This window comes from Hylaeus volcanicus, chromosome 1 (assembly GCF_026283585.1).
Source record: "Hylaeus volcanicus isolate JK05 chromosome 1, UHH_iyHylVolc1.0_haploid, whole genome shotgun sequence".
Lineage (NCBI taxonomy): Eukaryota > Metazoa > Arthropoda > Insecta > Hymenoptera > Colletidae > Hylaeus > Hylaeus volcanicus.
The window spans coordinates 33,289,908-33,305,050 of NC_071976.1; the positions used below are offsets into that span (position 1 = coordinate 33,289,908).

Below are 15,143 nucleotides of genomic sequence, written 5' to 3' on the forward strand. Positions count from 1 at the left end.
AAATTCAACTTATCCTATTTCTATATATTATTTTAAATAAAGTACATCACAGAATGTTTTAAAATTTTCTTTCAGAACGTAATTTTTATACTTTGACGAACTCTTGCGCAACAAATATTTTACTCGGCTGTAATAAACATTTTTCAATTAATCAGTCTAGTGAAATGACTGCATATAAATTAAATATTTATATTTTTTCTTTTTTCGTATATAATTTATTAAATTAAAAGTTTATTAATAAATACAACGAATAGCTTACCGAATACAACTGTCTCGTTGATATCGTCGGAATTGCGACCATCGGAGTTTTTAACTTTCCCTGTACGGACCGAAGTTATTGTTTCGCATTTATGACAAGCGACGGTTAAAACAGAGTGCAGGCCTAAACGTTTCTCGTCCGTTATTCGTTCCAAACTTAAAACTTCGCTGCACTTGCAACACTTCAAATTCTTCCCTAATTCTTTTAGTTCAACGATACGTCTTCCTTCGCAAGCATTGCTTTCTTTCCGCACTGTCTCGCCACGCTTCTTTTTAGCTTTTGACATGCTTGTCAAAGCTTTCAATTTCTTATCCGCTACATTTCTCTTGGCAAATCTGCCGTTTGTGTTACGAAAATGATAAGGCATTCTGCTATATTTCTACGATACACCGAATTACTAACCTACGCGTACCGAAAGCCACGCGGTGTGGCTACTGCACGGCAATTGTCAGTTATGTATACTAAACAGAAAACGTCACGGTGTCGAGCCAGGTGCAGTAATCCAATACAAAGAGAAGCGGAAACACACACTGTCGATACGCACATCCCCGTTGCCGGCGCCTAATACACCTGTACTTGTGTACCAAATATACAGGAGGTAAGAGAGTGTCTCCAAGCGAAGCAAATATGGCGTCAGGAAAAGTAACGCATTGCCACGCATGCGTTTCATTTAAATCAATTCTACAATTAATCTTGTACCTTGGGATCGGAAACAAATGATTTCTATTTCTCTGAACGTTCTCTTAGAACTTATATTTGACAAAATAATACCCGCGAATGAAAGCGACAGCATTAAGAGTCGAAGAGTTAAAGAGCATTAAGAACGAAAAAGTTAAGGAGATTAAAAGTTTAAAGAGTTAAAGAGAGTATACAGAGTAAAGAGCAGAGAGCGTGTGATCGAATTAGTTATTAGAACTTAATTGTTTTAATACGTAATAAACTAATTAAAGTGATAGCCAAATCAATAGAGCACTTTTGCGTGACAAAAATAGTAACAGCAAACCGATTGTGCAGTTACATAAAATGGGATGCGTAGATTAATAGGTACATGTTTTTCACTTCCAACTCTGTTCCGTTTTCTTGTTATTTACAATTTAATGTTAACAAAATCGTGACTTTTGTCGTTTTTTGCTCGTAAATTTTTAACTAACGCAGCAATATCAATGCTCCAATGAGATAAAATGTAGGCGATGAAAATACCTAAATTGTAAATAACAAGAAAACAGAACAGAGTTGGGAGTGAAAAACATATACCTATTAATCTACGCATCCCATTTTATGTAATTGCACAATCGGTTTGCTGTTACTATTTTTGTCACAGAAACGCTGTTTTAATTCTCTACCGATTCGCCTATAACCAAACCACGGTCGCTTAAATTAATTCTACAGTATTTCGTTATTTCGTTATACTCCCATTTCCATTATTCTACATTTACGATAAAATAAAGAAACAATTTCGATCAGATCCTATTCTTGGTGCACCAGTCTCTGGTCTTCCTGATTCTACTATTTTCTACTAAACGGTTACATTCGGAACCGTGGATGTAAAGAAAAGATGTCTTGAATGATGGGTCCTATCGGCAGCGTGTCGTTGGGAGCCAAGTGGCTGTTCCGCTTCACTAAACCATCGAAGATCGCCCAGAACTTTCGTCGTCGCACTCGAGGGTTTTACGACCGCGTGGTGTGACAGTTTTAGTTTCACCCGTCTCGGATGACCGAGCCAAAGGTATTCCTGAACGACCGCATGGATATTCTCGCTTCGAGTCCTGATCGCAATGCAGTTTGTACCCCCAAACGAAAAAGAAAAACGATTTAGAGCGCGCGAACGAACTCTTACGAACTGATTTTAACTCGCTTTGAATGATAAAACTATGACGTCCTAATTCGTTTCCTACGATGCAGTTCGGCAAGTAATCCTTGCAATCACGCTTCACGGATAAGAGATAGCCTGCGCGGATGGAAACTTATATTCGTTACGAAAGTTTTCGATTTATGTGCGATGTGCTCGATAAGACGCTTCGTCTGAAGAACTGTTCCAATTGTGTCTTTTGGAGAGTGGATCGTTATGTGACGAATCAATCGCTTTCGTACAGCTGTACCTTGTTTGTGGAGACTTCATCGATACGGAGCATTCCGATATTTTATTTTCAGTGGTGATGCGTTGTTCAATGTGTACGCGTACTTTGGAACTATGTTACTTAAAACGGGCATTTATTAACCTTTCGACTGCGAAGGGCATATATGTGTATGCGTCCTAGAGAAATGGGCTCAGAGAAATGTTTGTATTCGTTAAATCGATTTAAGGGGCTTGGAACATCGAAAAATGAAGAAAAGAAATCACTTTTGTTTTTATTCTTTTTTATTAAAATTTATGCGATTCTGGACAATTCTACGCAAAGAAAATTGAATTTGGAGCACTAGAAGTGGTAAAGAAATTTAAAAAAAAGAAAAAAGAAAAGAAAAGAATGGAATTTTTTTTCACAAAATTTCATTTTTTTCTCACACAAAAAAGTTCGACGACACGAACTTAGTAAAAAGAACGCGATAAAACTGTAAGAAATATAAGGAAATAGAACTGACAACTTTCTCGAAGAGAAAACAACGACAGTCAAATTTGCGAAAGACCGGAGGCGCGGTTACCTTGGTCCACAGCCATAGGGTATTGTTTTCTAGGGTAAAGGAGGCAGTAAATTTCCGAAAAAGCGTTTTAATCGATTCAAAGAAATACGATAATAAAAAGAAATACGATTAGATAATATTTAGTTTAATCGTCCATAAGAAAGATTGAAATGAAAATAGCAGAAACGTATCGACGAAAGGCGTTGAGTAAACATTCAGACCAAGGTAACATTAAAAATCCTGATATTATTACTATTATTACGTTTTAAACGTTAACGTGCAAATTGCGATAAAAACAAATGTAATCGATAAATGTCTATTATCACCGAAGAACTTGTACTTTTTCCAACTAATAAAGATCATCAGCTCGTACAGAGACGATACAAATAATTTTGAAATGGCCGATAATTTACAAAGACTTACGAAAAAAAAAAAAAAACTATGATCTTAATTTAAGAGTGCGTTCAACTTCGCTTAGAGATAACAGTGATACTTAAATATTATTGGCATCGTATATATCCCTTACGTTTACACCGACTGAACAACAATTTTTTCAAGCCAGTTTCATTTTATAATTTGCAAATTCAATTTTATGGGGGCTCTGAAATCTGACTTTGCACAAACACGACCCTTAACCACCGAACGGGAGCGTCAATAGCTATGCATTGTTTCGTCGTTGTAAACCGTAATTTGTCCGCTAGATTTTCCGTAATGAAATTCGTGTTCGAACACCGTGTCCACCAACGTCCGGCACTCGATTGATCGTTAGTCACGATCGAGGACGCGAACAAACGCGGTGAATATCAACCCGTGATGTGCGATGCCAGTGTCGATCCAACTCCCGCATGCGCGTGGAGAAAACTTGAACGCTGCTTTCCGAAAGGAGCATCAGTATTTTCAATGCTGTAAATTACAGAATGTTCATTCTTTTCAGGGGGAAATTTACTTTTGTATTCCTACATAGTCATAGTCATTGAAACATCTATATACATATATATTTTACTTTTATATTTATATCTTACTAATATAGTGAAGTCATTACAAGAACATAAAAATGTTCAGGTAATTTTGGGACGTACACCACTTTCATAATGAATGTTTTTTTGTTTTTTCGTTCTGGTTATTAATTGAATTTTATCCAATGCGATTACATGGATATTTTTTCTTATCGACAGTGAAACATTTCTATCGAACAAATTAACAAGTCAATTTAAACGATTGCTTGCAGAGACTTTTTGCTTGCAAAGTGGAATTCGCTTTTATAACGAACGTTTTCCTCGTTTTCTTTAACAACTGAATTTCATTAATCACGAATATAAAGAAATTTGATCTCGTTAACGAATGAAACTTCTTTATAAACAAACTTAACACGGTTCTTAAGCGTTGCTCGCAAGAATTCCATGTTATAAAAAAATGGACTTACGCCACTTTTACAACGAACTGCTGACATGTTATAAGTATTATGTCTAATAGAACGAATTTGACAAAGCTCACAGGTGGTACTTGGATACTGGGCGAAATACTCTGTATCTCCTGGGTTTCCCTTGACATTCTCCTCTGTACTGCCAGCATTCTCTCATTATGCGCCATATCCATAGACAGGTAAGTCGTTCCCTGCATTTTCAGAATCGCGTCACGTAAATGGAACGAGATTACTAGTCAGGTTTTTCTTACACGCTTCAAGTAGAACCCCGTTCGATATCCCCAATAGAAGTTTCCTGTTTAGTTGGCGAGAATTTCGAAGAAAGAGGATTGCTGAAAACTTTACAGGAGATTCTTCGGTGTAGGAAAAGTATCGTACCACGATTGATCACGTCTCAGCTTTTTCCTGGCCACGTGTTTTATACCGATCTGTGCTTAACAGGCCGCGCAGTGAGTACGTCACTAAAAATTGGACGTTCTTAAGGGGTTTCGCCACAGAGGGTTCGGCCGATAGAGAATTCGAACGATGGGGGTTTATAATTAGATAATCAAGGTTTTACTGTCATCGATTTCGAAAACAATCGACTCAATGGAAGATTTGTTTAACACCGAACGTACTACGATCGATCGAACGACCGTTTTCAAATTTTTGTATTCAGTTATTATATGCAATTGTTTCGTGGATTATTTAATTTAGTTTCACGTAAAGTATCGTTGTATTTAATCGAAAGAAGTCTCTTTCAAACTAGCCATTTGTACCAATCACGGTAGAAATATTTACAATTGAACGTCGGTAGGTTTAGTATTAAAAATAATAGATAATTGTAAGGAGAGAGAATATCGTTATATAATGGAGTTTCAATGTTAAGCTGATCACAGAAGCGATCCTGTTCTCCCAGTTAGGAGAAATCGATTCGAATACAAACGCGTTGAGAATTTATGGAGCGATTATTTTATGAATGATCAGATTTGCTAACTTATCGTAACTCGTCTGCTCCGGGACCATATAATGAACCTTCCACGGCCGACGGTGCTCCTTTAGTGGCAATCCGTCCTTGTTTTCATAATGTTTGCTGTCGCGTGTCGACGCCTGCTCTTTGACGTCGACTGTCATCGAGCGATGGAGACCTTTCTCGCCGTGCTCTGTAGTAATTGGGCCAATTTTAATATCTAATACCATAACGATCAGCAATAAAGACCATGGTCTATCATTAGACACGCAATTAGCGAGTTAAACTGAAATTTTTGGTAAAATTTTTGCTAAAACCACAATTTCCGTCTTTTCAATGTTTGCAAATAGAAAGTCTAAAATGGTTGTTCAACTTTTGAATCTATTTTCATTCGCCGTCAAGCACTGCAGTTTTACACTCAGTGTCAGATAATTTTGGGCTCGAAGTATCACTTCTAAACGTAACACTTTGCGTGTATAGAGTTGGTTGTGTAACATGAAGCAAATTTGAACAGGTTGTAATTTTTTAGAAAATTTAATTTTCAAGAGATTGTTTTTAAAAGGCTAAAACTTTAAGGAAATGATAGAACAAGTTAATGACGATATTCGTGTAAACCTAAGTGGTAATAGGTGATGGACCACCCTGTGTATCTATTATTGTATTATCTACACATTTGTTTATATAAAACTTTGCACGAAACCAATTTTATTGCTCCTAATGCCAGCAACCAAACACGATTTCATCAGTTTCGTGTCATCGAAAATTACTAAGAAGGGCCGTTGTAAAATAATTAAATTTTTGTTATTCGTGCAATTTTTTAATAAGTACAATTCTCGTTTTAGGTACCTAGCCATAACTCAACCTTTGATATACAGCCGACGACGTCGAAGTAAAAGACTGGCTGGCTTGATGATTGTCGCTGTATGGATCCTTGCTGGGGCTATAACCAGCCCACCTTTGCTGGGATGTTTTCCGCGTGCAACGAATCGCGACAGTAAAAAATGCTCGTACAACATGGACTCCTCATACGTAATATTTTCAGCGATGGGTTCTTTTTTCCTACCGATGCTGGTAATGCTCTACGTTTACGGCAGAATATCTTGCTTGATTGCGAGTCGCCATAGAAACTTGGAAGCCACTGGCAGTGAAAACATCAAACCACGTCGCAATGTGCTGGTAAGAACATGATGTACGATACAGAACTTGTCGAATTATCAACTTTTCATACTCGTCGACTTAGCGTTCTCGAATATTTGGACATTTTGATGATTCGAATCTTGAAAACTGATTACCTTTGAAAGGTAACTTTGCACGTGTGATTTATTTAATATTTTTCACTCGTTTGTAAATATACAACTATTCCTTATACAATGACTCGTATCAGTATATGATATATATAATAAAAATATCAGCTTATAGGGAACGATAAGACAGATAAGCAATTCTGTTTAATAGAAATGTAAATTTTATTTATTTAACATATCGAATTTGTATCGTAACAATGATACAAATGACGAAGAGAGACAGATACCGTTATTATAGATATTGGAAAGAAACGTTAGATTAAAGATTCGCACATCGAGTCAATATTGCGTGTACCTTTTCTGAAATGTATAGGACACGTTCATGATGTTCTAAATAAAAAGCATTTTATGAGCATCTGCTGACTTTTATTTCTCTCGCTAGACATTAAAGTTCCTCTGTGGGAATTCGACCTACGTAAAGTCTTTAACGAAATAGGAGACATTTACAGTCTGAACGCAAGTAGCTTTTGAAATAAAAAGCTTAAGGACAATTACGTCAATTAACCTTCTGACCGCGAAAAGTGTATGCATATACATATACGCCCTGAAGTAGTAGGTTCAGACAACATGGCTGGCTATAAAAAGTCAATAAATGAAATATATCAGCTTATAGGGGTGACGAAACGAAACTTTTTTATATCACAGTTTATTCATAGGATGCTTAGTCTTGAAAATAATAATTGAAAAGTTAGAAGTTCGTAGCAAAAATTGAATTTCAGGAAAAAGGTGTTCCAAGTTTTCAATTTCTATCTCTGAAACTAAACGTCGTATAAATAAACTGTAAATATAAACAAAGTTTCTTTTGTCATTCTCTATGAGGTGATATTTTTTTTAAATTCGATTGTTCGACTATTGTTTTTTTTTTTTCTTTAAGAAAACAGCAACAGGACGAGACCGCTACGAGATCTTAGAAAAAAGGTCTTTTAAGTTTCTAATTTTTATTTTCGAAACAAAACGTCCTACGGATAAACTATACATATAAAAAAGTTCCGTCTTATCATACCCTGTAAGATGATATTTTTTTTTAAATTTACACCTCTACGTGTCTTAGAATTTTCAGCAAAAATCGTCCGCGGCCAAAGGGTTAATGAAATGCCAAGAAATGTAAGAATTTATCCGACGTTTCATTCGAAAAAATTAAGAGATTGACGTCATGGCCTTAGAGCGATACAATTTACATACCTACATATGTACGTCGCGCGAAGAGCCCCAAGGAACTTTAAAATGGTCAAACGAGAAATTTGTCGCTATCGTTAATATTTCAGTTTGTAACAATTTATGAGATCCAGTTTGCATATTACATCCAACATACTATCCTGCATAATGAATAATAATGGCACACGATAATACGGCAGAGTTGTCTCACTAATATCACGAAAGCAATGCTTGCTTATTAAACTCCACCATGAATTTCAAACATACCCATGAAATTCTGAGGACGATATGATTATTGCATAAATTGTCTCGGTTATCTAGACCGCTTTGAAATATGAATGAAAAGCATAGATTTGGTAAATTATAATAACACAATGGAAATAACTTTATATTTCCATATATTTATAAAATTACGCTACTATACCTCATGCTGGTTTTTTAAATTATCAACCGAAAAAATGGAACGCTCTGAGACATTAGCGTTATTGAAATTTAATATTCCAAGAAGGCTACTCAAAAACAGTAATATGTTCTATACTGCTCCATACCGTACCTCGATAGGTAAGCAGAATTCCATTACGAGAAAATTGCATATGTCGGTTAATCTTTTTCAGGAATCAACTTCTGCAAGAAAAGATTCGGTCGTAGGAATTTTGCGTCAGCGTAATTTACCCGAACATTGTACATAATGATATGCTGTGCTTGTCCTCATTTCCTTTTTTTTTTTTTTTGTTATCGTACTTAATATCAAGGGTATTATTATTATTATTATTTTAAAGATGTTTCGAATAAAAATTATTTAATTCAAAAGTAGAGACAAATTCATCGGTATGTTGCAAAAGTGCTTCCATAATATAATGAAACGAATCGATAGAATAGAAAGCAAGAGAACAATTCAATCTTCTAGAAATTGTTACCTACAGTCAGACTCCTTTCGTAATCACTGGTACAATTGTTTGGACCAAACGAAGCAAGCAACTTCTTTCTGATATCGAAAGAAACAAAGACGTTAAAGCGGCGGAGATAAAAGCCGAGTTCTCTGCAACAAAGTGCTCGTTACTTCGTTCGAATAATTTCGCTGATTGCTCGGGAACGTGAGTTTCAATTTACGAAAATTCCCCACGCAGATTGAACGAGCAAAGAGCATCAGGGTACGAAGAACCGAATGTGTGACCAACACTGTGACCTGTGACAGGGCCTCCAATGAAGCGGAACCGCCGACCACCAGCAAAAAGTCAGGGATCGTCCGCAGTCATCAACAGAGCTGCATCAACAGAGCAGCTAAGGAGACAAAAACTGCTGGCACTTTAGCAGTGGTCGTAGGTGGATTCGTAGCATGTTGGTTACCTTTCTTCATTCTCTATTTGGCCACACCGTTCGTGCCCATGAACCCGCCGGATGTCCTAATGCCAGCTCTAACGTGGCTAGGTATAACATATTTTATTACCGAACTGAGGATTTTTATGCGTTTAGAGGAAATTTGAATATATAAGAAACTGTGAAATGCACAGAGTACGCAATAATATAAAAAATGTTGAAAGTAAAGCTCGTATTATAATATTTGCACAGTAAAATGTATTTCTTGTTTAGGTTCAATATTTATAAATACATTTGCGAAGATTTTATTTTGCATAAGGATCTACAGTTTACTTATTACTAAACTGCGGGTATTAATGAAGTTATAATATGTGTAATAAATACGCAAAATGAAATAAATACACAAAAACATACATAGTCGCGAATGAGTGCATAAATATATGAAATATGAAAAATAAAATACACATTGCATCGTTTAGAAGACAAAACATGCGTTAAACCTTCGACTTACGAACGATTCTTGCTGGAAATTCTAAGAGGCGTAGAGGGGTGAATTTAAAGAAAAAATATCAGCTTATAAGGTACGATAAGACGGAACAAAAATAAAAATTAAAAACTTGAAAGACCCTTTTTCCTGAAATTCAATTTTTCCAACGAGCTTCTAATTTTTCAATTTTTATTTTCGAAACTAAGCGTCCTATGAATAAACGGTAAATATAACAAAATTTCGTCTCATCATCCTCTATAAGCTGATATTTTTAAAAAATTGATTTAACGAATTCAAACATTTCTCTGAGTCGATTTCTCGAAGGCATACATAATATATGTATACGCCCTTCGCAGTCAAAAGGTTAATTAAAGTTTTTTTTTTTTTCATCTGTGTATACAAAAATATGAATTTTCATAAACATCCATAGTCTATTTATAACTTTGCTAAGAATATAAAGTATTCGATATAATTTTAAAAGATAATCGAACACTTCCTTTGCAATAATTAAGTAAAGAAATTGAATGATCTGCTGTCGGTGTTTTACTTCCATTAACTCGTGAAATAATAAAGAAGGACAGAACGCACGTTATTAGATTAAAAGAACATTTTTATTACAGATTATAATCAACTATTGGAAATTTTATTTGAACACCATGTATACAATAAATTAAAGTTCACAAAAATGAAATAAAAAAATCTTCATTCTTATACATCCTTGATGATAAACGATTTAATTATAGTTTTTAATGTTACTTTCAGGGTGGATCAATTCAGCTATAAATCCATTCATCTACGCCTTTTACTCGGCCGATTTCAGAATCGCATTCTGGCGACTGACTTGTCGAAAATGTTTCAAGAGTAGAAGTAATTTGGATCGAAGCAATCGAAAATTACCGACTCCAGCTAACTGGAAGAAGGAAGCATCGAGGACGTGAAAATAGTGGAACAATGATGAAAATAAAAATCCATCGATCGCTGTGATCGGAACAGAGGTCACTGTGATTTACCTAAGAGTGCGACTCGTGTTGTATCGAATGAGACACGTAATTAAACAAATTCAAACAAGACATCAATCTCATGATACACGTAACTTGTTCGAAATATACAGTATTTTACAATCGGTAATAACTAAACAGGTGATTACAACATTTATAAACTGCGAATACATGGTATTATTTGGAACATGTCTGTATCACGACTTTATTAAAATTGGATTACTTCACAAACAACTGTTACAGCTATTAGATCTGAATACATTTTTACCTAAGCAGGAGTTTCACTTTCATTTCACTTACAAAAAAGCGGATATGGCTAACAAGTATAATAGTTGGGTACCGCATGAATCATTCATCGAAGAAGAATTTATATCTATTTATATCCTTGTTATAACGGCACAATAATTGCTCGTTTTCAAAGCAACTGGTAACTGGTGATAAAAAATCATTTTTGGGTGAAAATAAAGGGTGAAATAGAAAGATATACAGAATAGGATATTTAGGGGTACATACCTAAATATCTGAATGCAGTAATCCCTTGATAATCTCTGCTACTGTTTGTTTTGAATTATCGCCAACCACTTGTTGATTCGCTTTCCTGATTGCCAAATAAACATAAGTGGGTCGGCCGCCGAGCGACTGGTTATGAAAAAATTTTTTCATGATTACTTCATTGGAAAATCTAATACTTTTTTCGATAATAATTTCTTGTGTTGTTAGAAGAAATAACGTTTCTTTAAAACTTACACTCATAATTAATGTGAATTGCGGAATATGTTACTTTGTTACAGAAAATATTAACTTACCTTCTTTGGCGACTGTGACTATGCTTCGCTTTCGCATTGTAAATGTATTCAAATATTTGCCTTTTTTATCTTATGATTATTTTTCTATTATATATATCAGTTCCATTCATATTCTTATCAGTTATTACATCATGTACGGATAATAAAAGACGTAGCATCGATCACTGGGTATGAAATATGATCAAATTTCGTTTTTCTCGTGTCTGTATTTGTACAATATCCGTTTATACATTTTTGTTGCAATTAGATGTGTTTCTAACTGAGTGTCTCTATGTGCGGAAACAGTTATGAGCGCTTGTAGCGACAAATGCCGGAACTATATTTCCGGAGACTTTCAATATTACATTTGTGACAGTTTTCTAATTATAATGATACCACATATAATACAATTCGGATCATATTTACAGTAATTTATGGACGACGCGGAGAAAAAGTCTTTTCGAAAAAGTCTTTTCGATTCAGCTCCCCTACTGGCTAAATGTTTTACTGAATTTACTTCTTCTAGTGGCCTCTCAATTTTTATGTCGCGTCGATCTTTTCGGCGACGGAATCCATTCCCTTGATGTGCAGGACCCAGAGCCAAACTCCGAGTTGACTTCAGCGGCAGTTGCGGAAAAAGTAGGAAACTCCGGGATAAGGACAGAGAGGGCGATACATAAATTGCAGGAGAGACGAGGACAGGACGATTAGGCTAGCATGATTTTTTTTCCAGGGACAGTGAAGCAAAGAAGCAATATTTTCTAATAATTCTGGTTTTTATATATTTGTTACACTTTGGCGGATGCGACACCAAGGCCTGATTTTGCAATTTCGGCCTTAAAACTTTATAAACAATAAAATGAAGATAGCAAACATACTTTTATTGTTTGTAGGAGTTGTAGGAGTCAGTTATTTTTTTTTTTTTTACTTTTTCTTCCATTTGTATCACGTTTTGTTATGTTTTGTTTTTGCAATGTTTGTTTAATATAATTAAATTGTTATTTACAAACTATAATGACGTAAGTTTTTATAAAAGCTTGTAGAAAACACCTTTCACGTCCTGACTTCTTTTTCAATGCGATAGAAAACATAAAAATTGCACAATATTGTATAAAAATAATCTTAATATGTAAAAAGGTTGTTTCCATGACAAAACATAATACAAAGGGAAGAAAAAGTAAAAAAAAAAATAAGTGGCTCCTACCGGGATCGAACGGCGTCCAGCGCAAAGCTAGAGTTTCGAAGCGACAACGAGAATAGAAAGAAACAGTTCGATGAAGAAGGATGAGAGACTGAGAGTCGACGTTGGCAAATGTAAGGATACGGGATGCTAAGCGCGATCTCGACTTCAGTGAAACGGCAACAGTGTAGAGAGACGCTGTTGTGAGAACGGCAACATCGCAATGCGCAGCCCTCGCAGTCTCGTAGGTACACGGACATGCCACCGAGCGTTGCATGTGTGTGTGTGTCTCGGACGGCTGCTCGCACCAACGATACATTGTCGTTGACGTCTCGCTTGCTTATAAAGCCTATCTTACCGATGGCCAGCGGGTATACGGATGGGGTACACAAATCCACAAAGTTCCTCGAGAGGAGGAATGGGCGAAAAGTTCTAATGACTCGCATGACGCGTTCACACGCGCCCCACACATACTACAAAAAATCAGTCATCTTCAGATTTCGTCGTCACGCACAATAATAAATCATCAGCGACGTAACAATCTCCCATTAAAACACACTCTACACGACATTACGTACGATTCCATCGGAGTCCCTACGTCGTTTCCGTTTCCCTGTCGCGCCTAATTACGATCATTGAAGTTCGCCTTTCGTTTTTTTTTTTTCATTTCATTTTGTGTTCCTAGAACAATGATATCCAACCGCGTAGGCATAACGTCGGCTGCCGCAGAAATATCAGAAATTTGAATACAATTTTCGTATCTCCGTCTAAAATATTTTCGCTTACATGTAACATGTGTCTGTGTGCTTGTGCCGTGTGTTTATCGTTCGAACGCAATCGCTTTGTCGTCGCGTGATTCTGTTCAATTTCCGAAGAGTCATGATTTATTTGCCACACTGTCGCACCTGAAACAGAGAAAGAAAGATCCATCCACTCGGAATCATTCTCTGCTCGGATTCGTTTTCCGCAACGATCTCTGATAAACTCTGGAATCGTAAACTTCGTTTTGCAACATTGATAAAATTACTGACATTCAACTTGTACGTTTCGATGAACCATTATAGTAATCTCTGTATCTTTACTTGATAGACTCTGTGACTATATACAGGGTGTCCCAAAACTCGGGGAGGAGCCGGAAATGGGGGGTAGCTGAGACGATTCTGAACAACAATTTCCTTTGCAAAAATGTCGGATCTTATTTTTCGTTTAGACTCCTACATATGGGGGCTCGTCCGGGATGGGGGGTTACAGCGGCAGAGGACCGGCCAGTGACGATGAGTCACGATGAACAACAATGCCACGCGAAGGACGGTGGAGCGGGCAACAATGAGGCGTCGAGAGAGAACAACGTTCCAGAAAGAGAGAGGGGAGTACACTCGCGAAAGAGGGTGCGGCGCGCACTGTTGTTGAGACGGAAAACCCGAGAGAGAAAGAGAGAGGGGAGTACACTCGCGAAAGAGGGCGCGGCGCGCACTGTTGTTGAGACGCGAAACCCGAGAAAACGGACATTCGAGGGCGAATGAATGTCAATTCAGGACCCCCATTTCCAGCTCCTCCCCGAGTTTTGGGACACCCTGTATTTCATTTGCAACATGAATAGAATTATGTATGTCTAACTTTGCCGAGAGGGATTTGCGTGTTCCGTCTCATATTGCGTTCCTTTCTCGTTAAATTGTATTATATACTTTCATTTGTAACATTCGATAGAACTATTGACTCGACCAGACGGTTCATTTTTCTTATGAGTAACGCTTCGCTTTGCGATCGAAGGTCTCGTGTCCTTTCGAAATAAATGTGAACGGATACTCTTTGGGAATGAAAATGGTGGAATTGGGTAGATGATTGCTTGCGAGATATAGATTCGATTTAAAGACAAAAAGCAGTCCGTTATACACCGCTGCGATGACATTTATGCTAGGAAAATTAGGAATTTCTTTCTTCCCAGGACTCCATCAGGTAATTTTTATGCTCTCCTTCTATGGATATTCGTCTTTTCCATCTATTACTTCGTACTTTTCATCTTTTGTTTACTTCTTCATGATTTCTTCCCTATAGACAAGAAGGAATTTCAAGAAAAGTACTGGCTTTTTATAACATTTACTTGTTTTTTAGATATACTAATTAAGTTTAGCTCGATTGTTTTATTTTTATTTACCCAACAGCTTAATTTTATTCAATTATACACACCAAGAAGATTTTATTCCAATTTGACATGCAACTAATCTCTATTATTTACTCGAACTCTTTGTTTCTCTATTATTCGATTCTCTAAAAAATCACTTGTCTCTTCTTTTCTTCTTGCCCAATTTATTTATTTCTACTTAATTTTGTAGATCAATTATAGGTTCTACGCAACCATATCGAAAAGGATCCGTAAAGAGAGGTCGAAACGCTTTGAATATATTTAAATATGCGCCTGCAACGGACTACTTTTTGTTTTGAAAAGGTTGAAACACACTGCCCTGGAATATACTCCCGTACCAACATCTAAACATTTCAACGAAGGACAAACTTTCCAGCACAATTCAAGAAACATGCCGGAAGAAATACGAAGCAGCTTTGCAGTATAAATCATCGTAACACATTCGTAATGATTAAGCGTTGGTAGAATAGAAAAGGTTCCATAAATAGAAACATTCGGTTTGCGCGAAGCTCGTTGCATCGATA

General features: G+C 36.4%; 3 protein-coding genes across 6 annotated transcripts in view; 2 read left to right on the forward strand and 1 right to left on the reverse strand.

The window, feature by feature from the left end:
- LOC128881669 (uncharacterized) overlaps positions 1 to 998 on the reverse strand; it is a 2,903-nt gene extending 1,905 nt beyond the window's left edge. The window contains exon 1 of the mRNA XM_054132962.1: positions 260 to 998. Within this exon, the coding sequence (XP_053988937.1) occupies positions 260 to 626 (367 nt within the window). The 5' untranslated portion in view covers positions 627 to 998. The remainder of the gene's footprint in view (positions 1 to 259) is intronic.
- The window catches only part of LOC128881685 (beta-3 adrenergic receptor-like), a 111,730-nt gene that overhangs the window by 73,634 nt on the left and 22,953 nt on the right, over positions 1 to 15,143 (forward strand). The window lies entirely within an intron of this gene.
- LOC128881662 (5-hydroxytryptamine receptor-like) lies at positions 1,610 to 10,942 on the forward strand. The gene is given in 5 exon segments (XM_054132952.1): positions 1,610 to 4,480; positions 6,093 to 6,426; positions 8,837 to 9,137; positions 10,276 to 10,434; positions 10,437 to 10,942. Coding segments are annotated over 5 exon segments (966 nt in total). The 5' UTR covers positions 1,610 to 4,340; the 3' UTR covers positions 10,469 to 10,942.